Genomic DNA, 24,113 nt, shown 5'->3' with positions numbered 1-24,113 from the left:
GTACAATTTTTAGTATTTTTATTTTTTTACTGAGAGTTCACACCCTGTTCAGATGTTTATGGATTTCCATAACTAAGCTTACTGTATAAGAGTCAGCAGTATCATCTTTCTGATAAAAACCAGTTACTTAACTTGCGTAACCAGGGCCGAGTTTTGCTGGTTAAGTTGGTGGAGTGGAGACACCAGCATCACTTATCGAAGACCAGCATCCAAAGAGTTACTGTAGTCTTTTCAGTGATTCACAGAATTAGGATATCATATTGTAACTTCCAGACAGAAGTCGATTAGATTTGTTGTAATTCATTACATTAATGTTGTGGGATTGAATGATTTATCGCTATATCAATCCAAACATCCAAAGCAGCAGTGTTAAAACCAAGTGTTGAAATATAAGGGTTTCCTGTGTTGGTTGATGAGTTTTATTGAATATGTGTGATAAAAGTTCAAAAGCTTATACAATTTTTTTCTTAATCAGTTCCATGGGGACTCTTGTGTGATAGTTTTGAGCTTATCTACAGCACAGTATATGCAAGTGTATTCCTAAAAGTTGACAAAGGAAATGTTTAGCAGACATAAGTTAAATATATTAAGGTTCTGCAATATATAAATATATTGTGGAAACTTAATTTCCTCTAGAGCTGCTTTGCAACGATTTATATCGTAAAAAGCGCTATACAAATAAACTTGAACTTGAACATACAGTACGAGATTTAAAGATGCAGTCTCTTTTTTAGTCTTACAGAATCAATGATGGTTGTTCAATCTGCTGATCAAACATGTTCATAAAACAGAAGTTACTTTGAATAACCGGTCAAATAAATTTACATTCTGCCGGTTTATGGCATTATATGTGACACATGTTCATGTTCTTTCTGTTTTTTTGGGTTGACTGGATCAGATACTTTTGAAAAAATGCTTTCCATATAAGTTTATGTCAGTCGTGTGTCGCTTTGAAGTTTGCTGATGTGCATTTGTATGTAACAAGCAACAATGCTGTGTCACATGCTGTGCTTTTGTGTGATGAGTTTCAGTACATCTAACCCTTGTTTGTCTTTCCACACAGGCACTTTGAAGGATCCATCAAGGGTATGTTTCTTTCTCTTATTACTTGAGTTTATTTTCTCAGTGTTTTGTGTCTTTCTAAAGTAAAGCAATAGTAGTTTCCTCAGTATTTGGGAATAGAGGAGCTTTTCTTCGTGGTGACTTCATTCGGAGAGGTGAAGTCTAAGCCAATGGATCATTTGCAGCTTAACTCCCTTGATATTTTAAGCACATTTACAAACATGTTCGATGCCAGTCGTTTGGTCTTTGTCACCAGTGGATTGGTTGAGAATAGCTGGCAGTAAGGAATGAACTCTTGAGCTTATCTAAAGTTTTACCACTAAAGTTACACTCTGTCCCAAACAGGTGTAATGAGAAGTTTCTCTCAAAGCAAAATGGATCCAGTGGGTCCAAAAGATATTTGGATGCAAAAGATTAGCAATTTTTAGTAAACTGATGTTTTGGTAATATCTAGTGGATGTTTGAAGTCAGTTTATCTCAAGTTCACACTGGTGTTCAATCAGTGTGTAGAGCAGGGTTCCTCAAATCTTTCCCTGGTGGTCCAGTCTGCAGAGTTTAGCTCCAGCCCTGATCGAACTCACCTACCTGTGATTTTCTAATGAGACTCTGATTAGCAGCTCAGATGTGTTTGATTAGGGTTAGAGCTAAACTCTGCAGGAATGCTCCAGATTTGAGGATCCCTGGTATAGAGAGTCACATTAACATTAACACAATCCACTAACATTTGACCGTTACCTTTCATTTTAAATGATATATCTATTGCCTTAAAGTCTGTCATTTACAACCTATGATACACTATCATTCAGAAGCTTGAGGTGAGTAAGATTAATTAATAAAAAAAAAGAAAATTAATATTTTTATTCAGCAAGGATGCATTAAATTGATCAAAAGTGACAGTAAAGACATTTATAATGTTACAAAATACTTCTATTTATATAAATGTTGTTCTTTTTAACTTTCTATTCATCAAAAATCCTGTGGAAAAAAAAAAATTCTAAAAAATAATTTAAACTTGAATGATTATAATCATGTTTCTTGAGCAGCAAATCAGCATATTAGAATATTTTCTGAAGGATCATGTGACACTGAAGACTGGAGTAATGATGCTGAAAATCCAGCTTTAAATCACAGGAATAAATTACATTTTACAATATATTACAATAGAAAACTGTTATTTTAAAGTGTAATAATATTTCACAATATTACTGTGTATTTGAGCAAATAAATGCACCCTTGATGAGATTTAGAGACTTCTTTCAAAAACAAATAAAAAATCTTACCAACCCCAAAAAGTTGTGTACATTTTGTGAAATGTTTTATTTTCTAACTTAAGACACTTAATTTTTTTTTTCTTTTTTTTTTTTTCAGTATCCAAGTACTTTTTGTGGCCACATCATATTAAATAAGTTTTGGACCAATGAGATTCTACAGTGGGTGGATCTTCTCAGTGCACAAATAAAACCCAAGCGACCACCAAAATGGCTTATCGTGCAGTGTTTGGTTGCAGTTAGTGAGAACAAAAACTCTTTAGATTAGCTTTAAGGAGTTACTGTTTGTTGCTTTATTGTGTTGTGCCTGGTTAGGTCCTCACACAAGCTGTTTCTCATGGTTACATAAACCATCAAGTATCTGTCAAACTTGTGTTCCTGATGCACTGCTGAAATATAGCATCCGTGCTGAGTTTACTATAAGAGAAGATGAGCGCTGTGAATCCTGTCGTTATATAACAGCTGATCTCCTTCCTGTCCTCTTTTCTCTTTTGATTAATTGTATAAATTATATACAATCTGGTTTTTGACCGCTGAAAGCTGTGTGTGTTCTGGAATATGACGTCCTTTTGTGACGTTTCTAACCATTTTAATTATTGGTTCTGTTTAGAGTTTGTGCATTATTTTAATGTAATAATCAGCATGTTTTTTTTTTCTTCCCTCATAGCTTGGGACGGACAGTCTCTCCATGAGGTCATCGGACAGTGATGTTAGCGACGTGTCCGCTATGTCGAGCGCATCTCGGCTTAGCAGCACGAGCTACATGTCTGTCCAGTCAGAAAGGGTGCGAGCGAGCCGCAGGATCAGGTAAGTGCACAGTAAACCCCCTGACCCTGATAGCTGTGGATGTGTCTGCAGTCAGAAACACACTTACTGTACTTCTGGTGAGTTCAGGTTCGGCTCTGCCTGCTTGTGAAGTGATCCGAACCTCTGAACTTGCCAAGAGTGTGTTTACCAATGACTGAGACCACATCACATGGTTTGGAACAAACTTATATAAGTGAATCTCAAGAAGAAATGTCCAACTCATATTTACCTTCAAAACAAACGGGAAACAGATATCAGTTCTAAATTACATATAAATTCTTATTACTGTATTGCAATTCATATAGTTTGGTAAGGCAAGATTTATTAATGCTTTTGAAAGAACTCACTTATGCTCATGAAAGCTGTATTTATTTGATACAGTAAATACAATAATATTTTGAAATATTATTGCAATTTTAAATAAGTGTTTTCTATTGTAATCTATTTTAAAATGTAATTTATTCCTGTGATCAAAAGCTGAATTTTCAGCATCATTACTCCAGTCCTCAGTGTCACATGATCCTTCAGTAATCATAATAATATGCTGATTTGCTTCAATGTTGAAAACCGTTATACTGCTTCATATTTTTTGTGGAAGCTGTGATTCATTGTCATTTGTTTTTCTTCAGAATTCTTTGAATATGTTCAAAAGAACAGCATTTATTTGAAATAGAATTTCTGTAACCTTTACTGTCTCTTTTGATTATTTTAATGCATTTCTGTAACAATTTAATTTAATATATCCTTGCTTAATAAAAGTATTAAGTTCTTTAAAAATACATAATCGATTTTCATTATTAAATATTTTCATGTCAAACAAATGAGAATGAGAATTGATGATAAAGCTTACTTTTCATGAATGTTGCAATGCAAAACGTGTTTATAGCCTAAAATGTATTTTTGAAATATGGATTGGACGTTTTTCACTATTTATAAATGATTCACTCATTAACAGAAGGACTGTAAAACTCTCAAAGAGAATCTCACAGTATATGACAGCATATTTCTGTCACAGAATCTCTCGTTCACGAAGAGTTAATTTTTTCACATTTTCATACTGTTATTTTGCTCAAGGTTTCTTTTCTTCATTTCATGTCTGCCAGCCTTATATCTGTTTTTTCTGTGTCTTTTCTGTCTTGCATGCTTCCTTTCATTGTGTCGTGGCATGGTTTGGTTTTACGTGTTTGTGTGTGTGTGTGTGTCAGCCGTGCGGAGGCTCTTCAGAGTCAGGGAGAGGAGGGCGCTGTCTCTGTGGAAGAGCAGGTGGAAGCCACTACAGCGAGCGCACAGGGGGCGGGGCATGATGGGGAGGTGGGTGGGGCTACTGTCAACCCAGAGCATGAGGAAGAAGAGGAGGAACATGAGAGGTTAGATGCAAAGCGTCTCATAAACCCATCCTTTAGCTAATGTCCTCGAACTTAGTGTCCTCCAGCTAGCGTGATCATGCCTCTAAATATCTGATGTATTCCCATGTAAATCTCATGAAAGTTTAGGAATGAGGAGAGCTAGGACATTGTTTTATTTACATAGTGTGCATTCTTGTGTGCATGTCAAGTTGTTAGCACACTGAAAAAAAAATTAAACATTTTTGGACAAACAAAATAAACAAACAAAAAAAAATCTCTTAATTAGTTACAGGCAAATGTCAAATCATATTTATGGTTTGACTGAAACCTTACATTTTGATTTAATATTAATGAAAAATATTGTATAATAATAATTTTTATAATAATAAAAATGAATTATTATTATACAAATTCTAAAAAATATATTTTTATTTTACAAAAACAAAGTAAAAAAATTATTTATTATGAAGATCATACTTAAGCAATATATTTTCTGTAGACTACAAGCTAAAATGTAACAATGTAAGTCAGTATATTAATTAAAGCCCGACTGATATTGGTTTTTGTTATTATTTTCGGGTAAACAAATGAACATGCAGAACACGAGGATTCATATTTAAATAGTCTTTTTGCAGTTTAATATTCACAGACACTAGTCTACATTGCAATTTGATTTAAATTTGATTTCTTCATCAAAATAAGACCAGTTCAGTGAAATTCCACGTTATACTGTAAATTCCGTTTTTATGACTGGATTCCGCTATTCTGTCCGTGTTTTCTGCATTGCAGAAATCACAGGGCCCTACTAATGTAGCAAATGAGTATGATAAGCTCATTGAGAGAGTAAAAGACAGGTACATTGTTTATTTACTTAATATCATTGCGTCTCACCAACTAGGAGACAACGTAGCGTTAAATCACGTTCAACAGCCACCTCAAGCCACCACCGCACTGCCCTCTATTGGACTGCAGAAAGATACAATTTTTTCAATCTGCTACGTTACTGACTGTACTGACAAACTATGCTGACTTAGGAAATGTGATAAGCATGTGTGACAAAGCAGATTTAAGGGACAGGGTTAACGCCTCAAACGGAGGTCCAACAAAGTCCAGTTGGCGGCTGGCTTGACCGCAGTGGGTTAACGTTATGTTGGACTTATATTGAAAAGGCAAACTTATGGGGTCATTGTTTATTAAAGGGGTGGTTAACTACTTTTTTTTAGGCTTGATTGTGTTTATGGGGTGCAGTCTAACATGCGTTCCAATTGTATTGTAAACAATGGCGTCGTCAATATTGCTTATCAATTTGAGCCCGATTGAGACCCAGAGAATATTAGTGAAGAGGATCGCGCAGAACCTGTGCAAGCACGGCTCTTATAGGACGTTTCAGAACGGTATGTTTCTTTGTTTGTTGTTGTCTCATAATTTTAGATATGCTGTTATTTGACAAATGCTCCCATTTATGTTAGCTTCTAATATACAGTTTTATCCTGATACAGCAGAATACATGATAGCATTTTTGTAACAGTAAGAAGTGTTTGCCAGCGAGTATTGCTCGCTACCACGGCAACCGCGTGCGCGTGCCATGTTTAACGCTTCTTGTAGCTATGTGAAAAATATCTGTCTGTCTATACACATAAAGTGTATTATTGGAACAGTTAATTGATGGAGCTGACGAGCTGATGATCTGAATCAGGTGAGAGAGCGATGCAGAGCAGGGGAACAGGATTAAGAACCGCTATTTTAGAACATTCATTTTGAAATTTGTGAATCCATTAGAATCGTTAGAAGACAGAATCGAGATTCATATATGAATAGATTTGTTTAGTGCATCCCTAGTTTTGACGGCATGGCAACAACTCTTCCTCTTCTCTAAAGCAGCACAACATGGCCTTGCCCCTTTGTTGCATGTTTCCGGTGGCGGGGTTGATCAAGGTTTGTGATGTCACAAACCCGGGAAGTAACTGTAGGCATTAAACTGCCATAATTTTAAAATGCAATACCTCCGTTTGCATTGAACTTTCAGCATCGTAACTTTGCAGATATTGTTTATGCTCAAACTGCACTAAAGTAAAAAAAAGTGAAATCACAATCAACCACCCCTTTAACTTTACAGTTTATGTATTTCACAAACTACTTAGCACCTTATCGTTAAGACAGCGCTCAAAAATGTTGGTGGCAGATCTGTGGCATATTTGTCAATGCCAATATATCTGAGACAGGCTCATATCGGATGATAAAATCTGCAAAACTAGAAATAGGTTGGATCTAATGATAATATATTTTGGCTTTATACAGCTATATTTTTCACCATAAACAAAAGCTAAATACGCTATAATGTGAAAGAAGAATTTTCACTTATATTTCACCAGAAACATTTTGTTAGTCAATAATTTAATTTACTTGCTATAAAGACAACTTCGAAAGATCTTAATGTTTATTGTGATGTCGTTTTTAATTATGCATCATATTTTCTATTATATACTTATTCTATTAAAATCGAATAAGTTCAATGCAGTCAGTAAAGCTATCCGGCATGTCAATTAAGCAAAAATACGAAAAACTTAATTAAAAAATAAATGAAATAAAATAATAAATTAATTTTTACTTGTTTATTTTTATCTTTTTATTTTTATTTAATTTTATTTGGACTTCTATGTATTGTTTGCTTTTAGACCACAAAATCAAAAACAGGTTTAAACCTGAAAGCATAATTCTCGATTTAACCAAAATCAAAATGCACTTTAAAAAATGAATGACACTGTCATTTCTCTCTTCTCACTGTCTTGTAATCCAGTTGTGTGTTTGTTAGTTGTGGATGACACCTCTCTCCACTGCCATATAATTCATTATACTGTCCCAAAAGAGCTTGTGTCTTACATAATATCACAGTCATCTCAGTAACCCTGGGGAGAGTTGCATGAACAGCTGCCATCTCCACTCCAATTAGAGCAAAACCAAGAAAAAAGCTTCATTTCTCAAGCATTTCCGGCGATTTCCACTTCAATAAGTTTTCAGTGCCATTTGTGAGTCACTAATTGAATATAGATGAAGTGTTTGTGATCATTAAAAACGCTACAGAAGATAAAATAGAATTTTAATGTCATTAACGGAATTTTTTCGCCAATTAGCAACTGCAGTAGCATGAGTTTTTACATAACCAGCACTAAGAGACTCTCTCGTACAGATGTTGAGTACCACAGACCGCATTTTTATTAGGTTACAATCATTTCAAAGTAACGGCCGTGCTCTTGAAAACATTTTATGTCTCTTTTGGTCATTCATGTTGGGTTAATGATGGGGAATCTCATTCATAGAGTCAGATGCTGTTGTCAAAGCCAGGCAAGGTCATTTCCTGTCTGTTATCGTGCATGCTATCTCGTAGCTTCTGACCCAAACAGTTCCTCATCTTCATTGCTTTCTAGCGTTTCCACAGAAACACTGAGCAGCTGCAGTATGAAGTTAAGTGCCATGAAACGATGAAATGGAGGTGGCTCATCAAAGACAAATAAGCCGTATTCCTCCTTTGTCGTGAAGAGTCCTTCTGTCCACCCACTGTTTCCGTTTTGCCTGAAAAGACTTAAAACTAGTGGTCGACTGATATATCACCAAGACCGATATATCGGCAGAGATTTGGCATTTTCAAATATCGGCATTGGCATTTTCTGTTTGTCTGATGTGTTTGAGGCGGGACTTTTATTTTGAAAGTGCCATTCACACAGAACGTTTTTTGCGCATTTTCTAGTGGGGCATCTATCACAGTAATATTTTGCTCGATGCACCCTCTTGTGGCCTCAGGAGAGAAGCCAAAAGCTTATGCCTTTTAAATTCGAGTAAAATTCAAATATTGATAATATTTCAAACGTAGTTTTTCAGCCCTTTTGACAGCAGAAGCACCAGATTTCCATTTCAGTAGTTTAAAGTGAGAGCCAAACATGCTTCATTCAAGCCCTTTCGCTCTCTGCAAGAGCTACAGTTGACGCGGTTATTTTAACAACAGTAGCAAAAACACAGTGAGCAGCAAAATAGGTTGTTACTTTTGCTTAAACACTGCAGACAACCAGAATGCAGCAAATGCAATAATTTTTTTCTCTGTTATACATGTATAAACAAGGTTTGTGACAAGACGTTGTCTTCATCTACATTAAGCATTATTAATAAGCATTTCATAACAAACTATGTTATGGTTTATAGACAGCAAGGAAATATAACTGAAAGTTGAAGTTCCGGTTTAACTTTGTTTTTTGCTCATCATAAAATATTTTTATTATTATTTACATTGTTTTAGTAGAAATTAGTTTATATTTTAAACAACGTATAAAATGATCCAAACTTCAAGAGGAAAACTCTGAACCCCCATACATTGTTTTTTCTCAAGTCACTTAGCCCTTCTGCCGTAGGTGTATAAATATAAAAATAATAATTGTCTGATTAAAAAAAACATTGGAACTTACCTTTTAATATTCATATCCAGTTGGGCTCAAATTATGAAATATTTAGTTTGTAGACAAATCTTCAGACACCTCTGCTTTGGCTTTCCAGGTCTAATATCTTTGACGACTATTTTGACAGTACTTATGCTGCCCAGATAAAAATGTATAACTATTCTAATAAATTATTAAAAATATATCTTGGAACTTCAATTGAATACCCCTGATTTAAAACCATTTTCTATTTAATTGCATTTTAAATGTTAAAAACTTTTGATCACTATCCTTGCTGAATAATAATAATAATACCTCACTGACCCCACATTTTTTAACTGTGGTGTTCAGACCATATAAATTGAGCATCGCGTTAGTTCAGGCAGGCCAAGCTCGCATCAGCTGACGATCAGCTGTTCCTGACGTGTACCAATCCAGTTTCAACGCATATTACAGCAGTCTATTTAAATCCTATTCATTCAGCCTCTCTTCTATTGCTTGGCTGCATGCCACTTCTAACTCCCTCCTCCATCCCCAACTCCTCGTAGCCATGATTTATTTATTTAAATCTGATATCTGTTGAGGTGTTTGAGCACATAGCAATCATCCTCTAGGTATCTGGAGGTTTTCTACAACTCATGTTAAATTGTGAATTATTTTTATGGATGCATGATTACTGGATCTGTTCTGTTACCCCAGGGGGGTTTGATTTGCTGCTCTCCCTGCTATGTCCAGGCATGGCTGCATGGACGGGCGTGTGGAGTTTGCCCAGAACAGAACCATACCACCGACATTAACTGTAATAAATATACTTTGACGAAAGTGGTCCTGACTGAAATATAAACATACAATAATTTCAATATGTATAAAACTTTAGACTTGTCATTACATGGTAAAGGGCTTGGTGCAAAATGAAAATGTACTGCATTACTTTCATCCAGATCCAAAAATATGCAGAAATTACAATTGGAATCACAATCTTAAACACTAGAAGTACTAACTAATACTGTGTAATTAAAATGTGCTGTCAAACCTTGTTTCTAGTCATGTGTAGCACCTACTGCTCTGCAAAATACAAAGAGCACAGATTGGGGAGAAAATGAGTGGGTCTTAAAATTGTCTTTGGCACAGAAACCTTGTCTAAAATCCCAAGTACAATATTTCAAGAATAGAAGAGGAGAATAGAAGTTTGCCGAGGCTATTTTATCAAGTTATCAAGACAACCGTTTGTACAGCTACAACAATATGGACCTACTGAAAACGTATATAATAAAACAATATCAGGTTGTAGAGGCATATTTAAAATAATAAATAACACATACATTTGAGTCAGTGTCTAAGTGTTACAGTGTTTAATGTCAGGTGATCCTGCCTGATGAAGACTTTAAGATTCAGAGCAAAGATGAGGCTAGAAGTTACAGTTGTCATAGAAACAGCTTCATCTTTTTAGTCACAGTCGTACAAATGTTTCAGCTCAGTGGCAATGGAAATGTTCTCGCAAAAGTCTCCTCCAATAGTATTTTATATGGTAAATACAAGCCTACACAGAAAAAAAAAACTTGCCATTCACAGAAAACCAACAGAACAGTAATCTGTGGTTTCTATTAGTCAGACGGGTCACTGGCACAGGATCAGGTCTCATGTTTGTATCCTCTCATATTTTCTCAGGAGAGTTTGATGAGTCACCCTCTCATTAGTTTGACTCGAGAGCTTGTCTCATGTCATCTAAATAGGTCATTATATAAGCTTTCTGCAAACTGTATCGCTGTGTATAAATACTTAGTCTTTATACATACTGACCTTTCTATTAGATGGGCTAAAGTAAACCTTTTCAGTTAAAATAATGTTAATGCTGATTGATTAAATTAATGGTGTAGAGACTGGCTTTACGCTAGAGCAGTTTTTATTTTTTACAGCAGTCTATTGTGGCAGATGAACTCAAAATAGACACAGCCTTTACACCTCATGACACCATTACCCTAGTAAAATGCATCAGCCTGGTTCCTTTGACAAAAAAACACAAGGATTTTCCATTGGCTTTTGGATAATTGCAAAAAAAAAAAGAAAAGCTCTGTAACAAACGTTTATGATTTTAACGTTTATGAGTTTATGAGTTTTTTTCATCATATAATCTTCACTACTGAACACTTCTATGAACTGTGAAGCCTAGGCTTCAAGTAGGCTATAAACAAACTACACCATCTTTATTCAAAAAATATTTTCTCTGAAAGTTTGAGTCAAAATAGTTTACAAGAGCAAGATGATAAACATAATTAGGCTGTGAATGCAACTAGTGATTAGATGAGTTTGTGATCTGTTAGGTTTGATGATTTTTAATGTCCTCAACAACCTCCGTAGTCCAATTTAGACACTTGTCGGCAAACACTTTTTTCAAGATAAAGGAAAAGCTTTAAAAATCACAAGAGGTATTACTGATGTATTTTATGTTGTAGAATAAAATGTAAACATTTCTTGAGTTGACACATCATCCCTGCAGCTGTCCATACGTAGATGCAGGTCATGCTTACGCTCCTCAGTAGATATCCCGTCTTGCATACGTTGTAGCCATGTGTCTGTCCTTCACCTTTGACCCTTCTCCTAAATCCTGTAGCTGAATCCTGTCCCTTCCCCTCTCTACCTGTCCCTGTCCTCCTCTCTTTTCCTCTTCCTGTATCTCTTGCACCTGACATTGCTGACAGTGAGTTTACATCTAAAATGAAACACAGGGCTCAGACGGCCACTCCAGGCTCCAACATCACCAAGAGCTCCAGTGTGGGTGGAGACATGTGCTCGCTGGGCAGGAACGACGACGAGGACGACGACAAGAAGAGGCGCTCCAGCTTTGGAGCCAAGATGGCCGCCATGGTGGGACTGGGGAAGAAGAGTCAAAGCACCTCCCAGCTGGACCCAGAGGGTGAGTGAACGGAGCTGGTACACAAACGTGTGGTGAATTTTATGAAAGCTCTCTGTGAAAACAACCAGGGGTGTGTTTCCTAAAAGCATTGTTAGCCAACTGGGGTCGCAAGTTCTGAATTGCAAAAAATAGCAGAAGTTATTAGTCCACCACATGCATGTGACGTCATTAACAACGACTCTATATTGTTGAACTAATATTTTGCTTGTAAACCATATTTTGTCCAATTTGTGGAGGCTTTTTAATTAAGTTCAGTACATATAAAGGGCTACAATTTTAGCCAATTTTTTAAATCATTGTAAGCCCAAAATCATCAAAACGTTGGCCGTAAATGGTCTTTTTGAACACTTTACATTGCCGTCGAAAAGTCTGGGGTTGGCAAGATTTTTTTTTTCTCACCAAGGCTTGGGTTTATTTGACCAAAAATGCAGTACAAATAGTAATATTGTGGAAATATTATAATTTACAAATCTGTTTTCTGTTTGAATATATGGTAAAATGTAATATATTTCTGTGATGCAAAGCTGAATTTTCAGCATCATTACAGTCTTCAGTGTCACATGATCCTTCAGAAATCATTCTATTATGCTGATTTGCTGCTCAAGAAACATTTATTATTATGAAAGTGTGGCCAAGTATGGTGACCCATACTCGGAATTTGTGCTCTGCATTTAACCCATCCAAGTGCACACACACAGCAGTGAACACACACCCGGAGCAGGTCATCAGGTTATCATCATTGTTGCACTGATTAATATTTTTGTTGAAACCGTGATACATGTTTTTGTTCTTTGATGAATAGAAAGTTCAAAAGAAGATTATTAATCTGAAACAGAAACATTGTAACAATCTTTTACCGGGAACAAGCCTGAATGTTTTTCTAGGCCACAGTGTTTGTTATTGCGAAGATGAATGGGGTCTGGTCATCTCGAGGTCTGTCATATTTCAATATTCGAACTATGACGTGGCAGCTGCACTGATTGTTCTAAACATTTGTTATGTTCTCTATGTTCTATTGTGAATTAAAATTTGGCTCATGTGATTTGAAAGTCTTTTAGTTTTAATTTTACTCAAATTTAAAAAATGTCCCAACATTTCCGGAATTCGGGTTGTAAAATGTTCTTCATACTAAGAAAGACAATGGTTCTTTTAGGAACCAATCACTGAAATGATCTTTGGGGAACCAAAAATGGTTCTTCTATGGCATTTACTGGCGAAACCCCCTTTTGGAAACTTAATTTTTAAGAGTGTAACTTTGATTCCATCCATATAAAGTCTTTCCATTACCAACAGTACATCCCATCTGATGCAAATGTTGCTTTTGTAACAGCACAACGTGATATTTTTATATTGTTCTACACTGTTATGCAAGAGCTGGCTTTGAGTATACAGCTCAGCCATTCAGATCAATCAGGATGATTAGGATCCAGTTGGACCATGCAGGCAAACTAGTACAATAGGTCTGTATTCATTCATCTTACAGCCCTGCGTAATATATATAATCACTGCTAGTAGAAACTCATGTAGAAGTCATGCGGTGCAACTACCATGCAGAAAAAACCTAAAACAGGAAGTGATGTCATTGAGATGGCACCTGCAGAGCCACACATTCCGTAAAATTCCTGAAATATAAGATAAATCTACCTTTTTGTTATAAACCACACATCATTTAGGTTGCAAATTAAAGAACTGCTAAACACTAATAAAGTGTTATAGGGAAAAACAAAAATTAAACTTTACCTTTAAAAAGAAATCTTTGAAAAAAATATTCCTTTAACTTCTCAAAATGACCTCCTATTCTCTCTCTTTCTGAGAAAAAGCACCTTGTCATTCACTTTTTCCGTGGTGGAAGTCGTGACCCAGTGAGTGGCCCATCTGAACACACACACCGTGATATGAGCTAGCTTTGAGGAAGCGCATGTTCCTCTCTACAGCTCACAGGCAGGATTCAGGGGTCCCACTGGTGTAATCATGCCCCGCGCCCTGCTCTGCCTCATAAAGACCTGCTGGGATGGGATGGATTGAATCGGATGCTCTGCGTGGTCGTGCGGTGAAATCTATGATCAGACACACTGGTCAAAACTTCCCTTTAGATAAAGTAGATTTACAGCATTTGCAGCATGCAAGGGGGTAAATTGCCCTCACAGATGCCCTGTTGCTGTCTGTTGAGGGAAGACTGAGTTTAAAAGGGCTTTGCTTCTGGAGGAACTTCCTGCAGCGCTTGCTTTGATTTGACTGGTGAATTGACATAATGAATGCAAATGAGCACTATTTCAATTCGTATAAGCTAACAGCTTGAGTGGCGCATCTGTGCTGGAAAGAACACAGCGTTTCTCTGGCTTTGTGTAAAGTGTGTACAATCGGACAACATCCTTGCATGCATTCCCTTTTATGACTAGGTGCTGTATGTAATGTTTTGACTGTACTAAGGCATAAAAATACCATAATATGTTTGCAGATATTTAGGAAACATGCCAAGTTCACAGAAGATATAGGTTTGCCATTGACAGGTTTGGAACAACTTGAAGATGAGTAAATGATGACAAAATGTTTCATTTTGGGGTGAACTATTTATTTAACACATTCGAGTACATTTTTTAAAAGTGCATTTTGTAATAATGCCAAATTAAAAGTTTTAAAGTACATTTCCATCATCAGTTACTCACTCTCATGTCGTTCCAAAACCCGGATGAGTTTCTTTTGTGGAACGTAGAAGATATTTTGAGTGTGTTTATTGTCCATTCACTGGAAGTTAATAATTGCCAAAACTATTTGGTTACCAACATTCATCAAAATATCTTATTTTGTGTTCATGAAAAGTAGTTACGCATGGCTGTGTGCCTCCACCAGAATCTCTTAAAATAGGTCAGAGAACATTTTTGTGGCATCAGAGCTGTAGATGCAGTTATGATTCACTCTCCCGCTGTTCAGATCAACATGTTTCCATACTTAACAGGCTCGTTCTCACTCGCAGTGCTCATTCCTCACGTATTTAAAGATCATCTCCTTTCTGTTTCCTGCCAGATCAGTCATATACAGCTAAAAATATATCTCCTCATTCCTCTGATTTTCACACACAGACACACAGAGTCTGGAGGAGGATAGATACACTGGCTGTGTACGTCAGTATGGCATGATGTAAAATCCTGCTCTTCATGAGCACATGCCTCTGGAGTAGCACTTAATTATATATTAACACAACACCACAAAAACAGTCAAATACTTGTTCTATATTACATTCTGGATTTCATTTAAAGTGCTTAATATTAGATACATTTTATTTTTTCTAATGGATTGAAACTTACCTGTCACCTGTAGGAGAAAAAAAAACAATCCGTGCCCACAAATTCATAATCCATGCGCACGCTTTCGCAATCCGTTCCCACGGGTTTGTAAACTCACGGATTTGTGGCCCCGCCCCCACCAGCAGATTAAACCCGGCCATTTAGGTGCGGGATGCACTATTCTGTTTATTAAACAATTTTTTTTCATAGTGAGTGTTGAAAAGGAAAGGAGACTGTTAGGCTCTGGTTCTAACTATACATCAGCATACACTCCTGAAGTGTCGGTCAGGACACAAAGAATGAGGAGACAGGAACTTCTTTCCAAAGTGTATTGAATATTAGTCTAAAAATAACAAGAACATAACATTAGTATTAAAATAAATGGATACACATTCATTGTCTCTAAATAACAGTCAAACACTAAATATGCAGGAGATGTGCAATCGAAGATTATATAACTATTAGTTTGGTCATATGAAATGACTTTGGTAGCGGAAGATATTACTGAATGCAGGTTGTCAAATAGCATTATCAAAGGAACAATAATGCTGGATAATCTGTATGCAGCATCACATTAACAGATCGATTACAATGTAAACTACTCTGTATTTAGCATTAATTGCATCGCACGTCTTGCTTATCAAGCAATCACCCGCGGGTAGTTACATGCCCGTGCATGCCCAAACAAAATGTACAAAGTTAAGTAATACACTCCAAACATAGCTTAATGTATAAATCAAAGAAAACTTACTTTAAGGTCATGTACTAACACTTTGAACCACAAAACACCAACGAACATCCAAATCACAGGCAGGAAGGAACTTCTAGGTATGCCGCTGATCAGTCAGTAATATAATAACGTAACCTGCAGAAAACTAGAAGGATAGTACCTCCTACTGGATGCATCAGGAACTGCACTCTTTAAACTATCAAAATAGAAGTCTTTCAATAAAAGTCTATCTTTCTCCAGGAGCCTTTTATACAGCCGCCCCCAAAGGTGCTGCGCAACTTTGTTCCTACTAAAAGGTGACTTACCGGGTCACCCTAAGTTAAGACAGGTCCCGCTCTCGGGCAGGGTTGGGAGGATCACTAAGCGTGCTACTGGTCGAGTGTAGACTTGCCCCTTAATATCCACATCAGCAGATCTGACATGTCCATCCGAACTTTGGTGCGTCTTGATAACATGCCCAACAGGCCAGAGAGCCCTGGGCATCTGGGGATCAACAATCATGACGACCATTTTCTCTGTTAGGTCCGGGAGAGAGGATTGCCACTTTTGCCGTGTCTGGAGGCCTGGAAGGTAGTTTCGGATGAACCTGGACCAGAAGTTATCAGCTAGAACCTGCGAATGCCTCCAGGGCCTTCGACTCAACAATTCGGACTCTGGGTAGATTACCTGTGGCAAGGAGCCGTCTGGCCGCCCCATGAGCAGGCTGTTTGGGGTCACTGGGTCAATGTCCGCAACATCAGATGACACATAACCTAGAGGCTTGGAGTTCAGAATAGCTTCCACCTCTAAAAGGACGGTCAGCAAGACTTCTTCTGGAACTGATTGAGTTCCTACGGTGGTATGAAGGGCTGACTTTACAGATCGTACCTCTCTCTCCCACACTCCTCCAAAATGTGGGGCTGCTGGAGGATTGAACTGAAAATGGATCCTTTGACGAGAAAGCTGTTTCTGTAACTCGGGAGCCATTTCAGTAAAGGCTTCTCTCAGTTCTCTCTCACCTCCTTTAAAATTCGTACCTTGGTCTGACCACAGTTCTGCTGGTGTTCCCCTTCGTGCTATAAATCGCCTGAGAGCCATTAGGAAGGAATCAGAAGTCATGCTATTGAGGAGGTCCAAGTGTACCGCTCTAGTGGTTAAACACTTGAAGATGATCCCCCAGCGTTTTTCTGTGCGTCTCCCAATTCTAATCAGCATTGGCCCAAAACAGTCTACACCACAGGAGTGAAAGGCAGGTTTGTGGAGACGGAGACGGGCGGAAGGCAGGTCTGCCATTTTGGGAATAGTTGGTTGAGCTCTCCAACGCTGACACTCAAAGCACTTATGCTGGTGCCGACGAATGGCTTCACGGCCACGGATAATCCAATAATGGCGCCGGATTTCGGCAAACACACGCTCAGCTCCTGGATGATGTAGCTTGCAATCATAATGCTTAATTAGTAGCTGTGTAACTGGATGATGAGCGTCCAAAACAATGGGGTGTAAGGTAGATTCATCAATGCACTCAGCTTTCCTCAAGCGACCTCCCACTCGGACTAAACTACTAGATTTGTCCAGTTCAGGAGCTAAGGTAAGAAGGCGACTTTCAGAAGACACTGGTTTCCCTTTCTCTAAACGTTCATAGTCATTGGGGAATGACTCCTGTTGAACCCGTTTAAGAATAAGGATCTCCGCTCGACGATAATCGTCCGCATCAGGAAAGGAAGCAGAGGTAGGGTTCACCTGAATTTCCTTGGCAGTGGCATCCAGGAGTTCTTGCCAAGTATGACAGTCCAAAGCATCAGGTATAATGGGTTGGGGTGGTACTGCCGTTGTGCCGCAGAAGACAGACTTCCGTAGCTCGGTGGGGTCATCTGCCGGGTCTGTACCTGGCATCACTGGCCAGTTGGCTGGATCTTGGAGTAAGAAAGGAGGTCCTTGAGACCATCTGTTCATCTCGGTAAGGACAGTCAGCGGTTTGCCTCTGGTGAGGTCGTCTGCGGGATTGCTAGCAGAATCCACATAGCGCCAGGAACAATTTTCTGTTAGTTCCTGGATTTCGGCGACTCTATTGCCAACAAAAACTTTGTAGTGGCAGGATTCAGAGCTCAGCCAGGTAAGGACAGTGGAAGAGTCTGTCCATAACACTGTGGTCTCTATTTTCAAGGTCAGTTCCTTCCGAAGCAATTTAGCTAACTGCGCGGCCACAAGTGCTCCACAAAGCTCTAATCGCGGAATTGAATGAGAACGTTTGGGGGCCACCCGGGATCGAGCTACCATGAACGACAGGTACACTTGGCCTCTCTTGTCCGTGGTCCTCAAGTATGCCACAGCTCCATATGCCTGTTCTGAAGCATCTGAAAATATGTGGACTTCATGGGAGGCACCATCCTTCTCCACCTCAGGAGGGACATAAGTTCTAGGTAGGGTGAGGTTTGGCAGGTACTGAAGTTCATTCTCCCAGATATGCCATGACCGCAGGAGCTCTGGTGGTAAGTTTGGGTCATCCCAACCTCGTTGTTTATTCCATAGCTGCCTGATTATGACCTTTGCTCGCGTGGTGTAGGGCAAAAGAAGTCCCAGGGGGTCGTATTGAGTAGCTAAGACCTTGTAAATGTTCCTGAGGGTGGGAGCCTCATACACTACAGGTCGGTGCTTGAACGACAGGGTATCTGTCTGCCAGTCCCAGAGTAGGCCTAAGGTTGACTCTGATATGTCGGTCTTATCTTGAGCTAACCAAATTTCCAGGCTCTCAGCTTGAGCTTCTGTGGGTAAGTGACTCAGAACCCCGGGGACATTGCTGGCCCACTGTCTTATCTCAAATCCAGCTTTGGAAAGCATCTCTCTCAGTCTGTCAACCAAGTGCCTTGCTGCCTCAGGGGTGCCCACACTCTGAAGGCAGTTGTCTACATAAAAACATTTCTCTACTGAGAACCTAATAGACTCATCAGCCATGCTGTGCTCGATCACATGGCGCTGCAGAGCATAAGTGGCACAGCATGGACTGCATGTAGTGCCAAATGGTAACACCTGCCATTCAAAGACTTTAGGGGGCTCATCCATTTTCAGATCACGCCAGAGGAAACGCAGTAGGGGACGATCATCAGGAAGGAGGCAGACTTGATGGAACATCGCCTTGATGTCACCACTTACTGCGACTGGATGTTCCCTAAATCTGAGGAGCACTCCAAGTAACGATGCACCAAGTGTAGGGCCAGGCAGCAGATACTGGTTGAGGTTCTGCCCATGATATTGGTGGGAGCAGTTGAAAACAACACGAGATTTCCCATTATGACTGACAAGGTGGTGAGGTATATACCAACATTTGTCAGAGTCTGCTGTCTCTTTAGTTACTTCCCGGACAGCTCCTGTCTGCTTGAGCTTCTCCATCTCTGCTCTGTAGGTCTCTGCTTTCACTGGATCCTTCAACAAACGTTTCTCAATACTGCGCAGGTTAGGCATGACTGACTCCTTAGGGGCGTGCAACTGAGGCATATCCTTCTGCCGTAGTAAGGGTGTTGCCAGTCGAAGGATGCCGTTCACTTCTGTGCGGATGGTCTTGGTTTCAAGTAGCTTTAAAGCCTCCTGATCTTGTTTGGATCGAGTCACATCTCTATCATCCCTGTGGGGGACAACTTCTATCTGCCAGAGTCTTTGGACGTTCTTAAAGAGCTCATCTTGTGTTGGAGGGACAGATGTCAGCAGGCATTGTTGGGAGGATGCAGGCCGCCCCATGAATGAAGCAGGGCCCTGGAGGGTCCATCCCAGGCGTGTGTGGACAGCAGCAGGTCCACCTGGAGATCCTAATCTGACAGGTTCGATCGGGGTAATGAGATGTGGCTGATCTGATCCAATCAATAGTAGAGGCTGAGCATCTTTCACTGGCAGGATGGGAAGACCACGTAAGTGTTGATACTTCTTCTGTAGCTGATCCACAGGATAAGACTGCTGAGACAAATTGAGGCTGTCCGCAGTGAAGGCATGTTCAATCTTGTACAGGGTTTGTGGTTTGTAGGTTGGGGATATTTGGAAGGAGATAGACGATCCATGAAGAACTTCAATGTCCTGTCGCACAGTGTGCAAGGGAAGATCTTCCGGTGTGCCCCGAATGCCGAGGGCTTTGGCAGCAGTGGGGAGCAAGATAGTTCTCTCAGAGCCGTCATCCAGAAGTGCAAAGGTATCTAAAGTACGGTCTTCATAATGAATATGCACAGGTACTACCTTGAGCATGGCACGGTTCCCAACAATGGGTTTGTCCAGGTAAAATCTGTCTGGAGAGGAATTGGTAAGGCAGGTCCTCTCATCACTGACTGTATCATTTTGGGAGGATCTGACGTTTACCTTGTGAAGTGGACGAAGATGTTTCCCTTGACACAGGTTGCAGGGCTTCTTCAGGTCACACTGAGCAGCATGATGAGTCCTGGCACAGCGCCAACAGCGATTATTGTCTCGAATCCAGTCTTTGGCCTGGTCAGTGGTGAGTTTAGCAAATTCTTTGCACTGACTTAAATAATGCTCTGTACTATCACAGAAGGGACAGAACCGTTTCACTTCAATTGGTTTTGTCTTTTGAGTGGTACCTTTCTGAGGAGACTGGAAAGTAAAATTTTGCGTCTCTCCAACCCCATGAAGAACGGCTACAGTCCTTTTACTCTGTACAGGTCGAGAAGGCTGTCGGTCTTGAAATCCTCGTGAGGCAATCTCAACATCAAAGTCATGGCACCACGCTTCATAGCGCAGCCAGTTTGAGAGGTCATGCAGAGTAGGTGTAGTTCCAGGTTGCCGGAACATATGACGGCGGAACTCTGCTCTCTGATCAGAAGGAAGCTTGCTCAAAAGACGGGCAACATGTGACCCACAATTCAGCTCAATGTCACCTTCAGATCCCAAAGTTTTCAACAACCCTACCAACGACTGTACCTGCAGAGCAAATTTCTGGAATGCTATGGTATCCCCACGCTTCACATCAGGGGCTTCCAGGACACTGGCAATTTTCCTCAATGCTAGTTGGTGGGGCTGACCAAACTTCTCATGAAGGGCCACCATGGTGTCGGTAAAAGGGGTAAGGGAATTCAGGAATGCATCTGCAATCAGCTTAGCTTCTTCCAACTTTAAGTGGTCTACGAGTATTTGATATTTAAAAAGTTCAGTCCCATCTGGAGGAAGCAGATTCTCCAAAGCGATTCGAAGTCTGGCGAACTCGCTTGGATCTGGCCGGTTGAACTTGGGGATAGAAGGGGTAGGCCCTCTATAGACGGACTCTGATCTTGAGGTGTGGGTTAAAAGTGGTATATTTGACTCTACCTTAACTGGGGGGGCTGGACGATTTGCCTGACCTGGTATGGCCCCATGTTGGGAAGAGGGAACTGGAATTTGGGCCCGTGAGGGTTTCCAATATAAGGGCGGTGCAGCTGAGGATAACAACTCTCTGAGTTCTTGAGGTGTTGGAGGCGGAGGTAGCACATCTGGGCTTTGAGAATAATACTGAGAAGGTTGATATGCTTGTGAAAGGGGAGCCTGGGAAATCTTGGAATACTTTGGTACCTCTGGTTCGTAGGTAGCGGGGCTAGGTTTCGATAACTTTAAAGTCTCCATACCTCTTCTCAGTTCTGGCTCGGGCTCAGGCCAAGGGGGAAGCTCAAAACCCTCTTCTACATCAGCCGACATCTGATCTGTCTGATCTATGTGGCCGGGAGGATCAGATGGCAAGTGGGGGACTGGTCGTACTGGAGGACTGTGATGGCTTTTACTTAGGCTAAGGTCGGCCCTAAGAGTTTGGGCAACTTTTACAAGTTCATTGAACTCAGTACGAACTGCTTTCAATTCCATCAGGTCAGCACGGAAGGCTTGTTGTGATTGCAACAGTTGTGCATTCTCTCGGCGAATAGCTTGGAGCTCATTATAGGGTTCAGGTTCAGGATAACTGGGCCGCTGTGCTGACATGAATGACTGAGGGAGGGTTTCCCTGTGATCTGTATAACTGAAGCTTGGTCTCAACCGAGGGACTGTGCGAGGAGCCGCATCATCATCAAGGTAGACAGGATGCTCCCATGATGATTGTAGAGGTGTCATATGAGAAGGTACCTCCCAGGAAGGTGAGCTAGCATATTCAGTTACAGGTCTGCCCCTTACATACTGTACTTCAAAGTCTTGGAGTCGGGCGGGTGGACGTGTTTGGCGTTTTGGTCTGGTTGCCCCAATGATCTCCTCATCGGACTCCATGGTTTCAGGAATGAACACTAATCCGGCTCGAAGGACCAGTTGTTGAAAAGGAAAGGAGACTGTTAGGCTCTGGTTCTAACTATACATCAGCATACACTCCTGAAGTGTCGGTCAGGACACAAAGAATGAGGAGACAGGAACTTCTTTCCAAAGTGTATTGAATATTAGTCTAAAAATAACAAGAACATAACATTAGTATTAAAATAAATGGATACACATTCATTGTCTCTAAATAACAGTCAAACACTAAATATGCAGGAGATGTGCAATCGAAGATTATATAACTATTAGTTTGGTCATATGAAATGACTTTGGTAGCGGAAGATATTACTGAATGCAGGTTGTCAAATAGCATTATCAAAGGAACAATAATGCTGGATAATCTGTATGCAGCATCACATTAACAGATCGATTACAATGTAAACTACTCTGTATTTAGCATTAATTGCATCGCACGTCTTGCTTATCAAGCAATCACCCGCGGGTAGTTACATGCCCGTGCATGCCCAAACAAAATGTACAAAGTTAAGTAATACACTCCAAACATAGCTTAATGTATAAATCAAAGAAAACTTACTTTAAGGTCATGTACTAACACTTTGAACCACAAAACACCAACGAACATCCAAATCACAGGCAGGAAGGAACTTCTAGGTATGCCGCTGATCAGTCAGTAATATAATAACGTAACCTGCAGAAAACTAGAAGGATAGTACCTCCTACTGGATGCATCAGGAACTGCACTCTTTAAACTATCAAAATAGAAGTCTTTCAATAAAAGTCTATCTTTCTCCAGGAGCCTTTTATACAGTGAGACCATGATCCGCACTCAAAGTCTTTTTTTTTGTGTTTATTGTGCATTAATCTCCAATAGGATAAAACACCACCGCATGTGTTTTATCCTATAGCCTAAAATAAACGCTAAAAAAACGGTAACACCAGTGACAAAACTCCAGGGGACCACTTTTTTCATATTTATTTGGCATTTTGTTTTATGCCTTCTATATCATTTATTTGATAGTTATGAATACATTATTGTATTTTAAATGGTATAAAAACCTGTTTTTGACTTCAAAATAAAGCACTTTCCCTCTGTGCATGGCTGTGGGGACGAGCAGTTTTGTGGTGCTTGGAATTCTTTATAATTAATTAAAAAACAAATATTGCCACATTGATGGCTCAAGGAGGTGTAATTGTTCAAATAACATATTGTTTCATTTTCAAATATAAAGAAATTGTAACCCTAAAGTGTTTTTCAAGTGTAATATTTAGGGACAGAAAAATGGACATTTCCATAGAATGACCCTTTATCCAAAACTTACAAAAGAGGAACAAATTACTCCAAAGTCAATCACGGTGCCAGGTTTATTATACAATAATAATCAAGTGCAAAGATTATCAAAAATGAAACAAGATTTTGACACACATCTTTATTAAGTTGTTGTTTTCCACCTTGTACCCGTTACAGCTGATAGAGAATCACTTAAGACAATTTGCTGTAGGCCTATTCCACATAATAATATGCAATAAAACAATAATAGGCTACAATATGATTTGTTAACACGTAGGCTACCTAGGAGCTTGCTCTTCTTCAAAAAGGAATCCGTTACAAACCCGTGCGCACGGATTCAAAAACCGAGGGTACGGTTTACAAAATCTGAGCGCACGGATTGGAAATTCATAGGTACAGTTTATTAATCCGTGGGCATGATTTGTTAAACCGAGGGAACAGTTTAAGAATTTGTGAGTACGGTTTATAAACTGAGGGGACGGATTTTAAATTTTTTTTCTCCTACAGGTGACGTGCCGGGCTCCGTAGAAACTAGATTTTTACAATATCTGAAGAAATTGAGATCAGTGCTTGCTCAAGCAAACGTGATGGTGGGGTGTTGTGGGTATGATTTTGTGGTTGCTGAGGGCTTTTAAGTGTGTTCGGAGTGGTTAATAGCTGGTTGTTTACAGGTTCAACTCAAAGGAGCCCATCTTTAGGTCTATGTGATGTTATGCTACAATAAAAGCGTTTTTTCCCACTCATTTTAAGTCAGATTACTCATACCATATGATTTGAAGCAGAATTTGA

The 24,113-nt window shown here is 39.5% G+C and overlaps 1 protein-coding gene across 1 annotated transcript in view; it reads left to right on the top strand.

Annotated features, from left to right (window-relative positions):
- LOC306847023 (regulating synaptic membrane exocytosis protein 2-like) overlaps nt 1-24,113 on the top strand; it is a gene marked incomplete at its 5' end in the record, with an annotated part of 167,795 nt that overhangs the window by 133,032 nt on the left and 10,650 nt on the right. Inside the window, 4 exon segments of the mRNA XM_079380758.1 lie at nt 1,064-1,086; nt 2,998-3,137; nt 4,343-4,504; nt 11,634-11,821. Of these exon segments, the coding sequence (XP_079236884.1) occupies nt 1,064-1,086; nt 2,998-3,137; nt 4,343-4,504; nt 11,634-11,821 (513 nt within the window).

Source organism: Barbus barbus (assembly GCF_936440315.1).
Source record: "Barbus barbus genome assembly, chromosome: 27".
NCBI lineage: Eukaryota > Metazoa > Chordata > Actinopteri > Cypriniformes > Cyprinidae > Barbus > Barbus barbus.
Note: the sequence above shows the minus strand (reverse complement) of the source record. Positions and strands in the feature narration are given on the sequence as shown.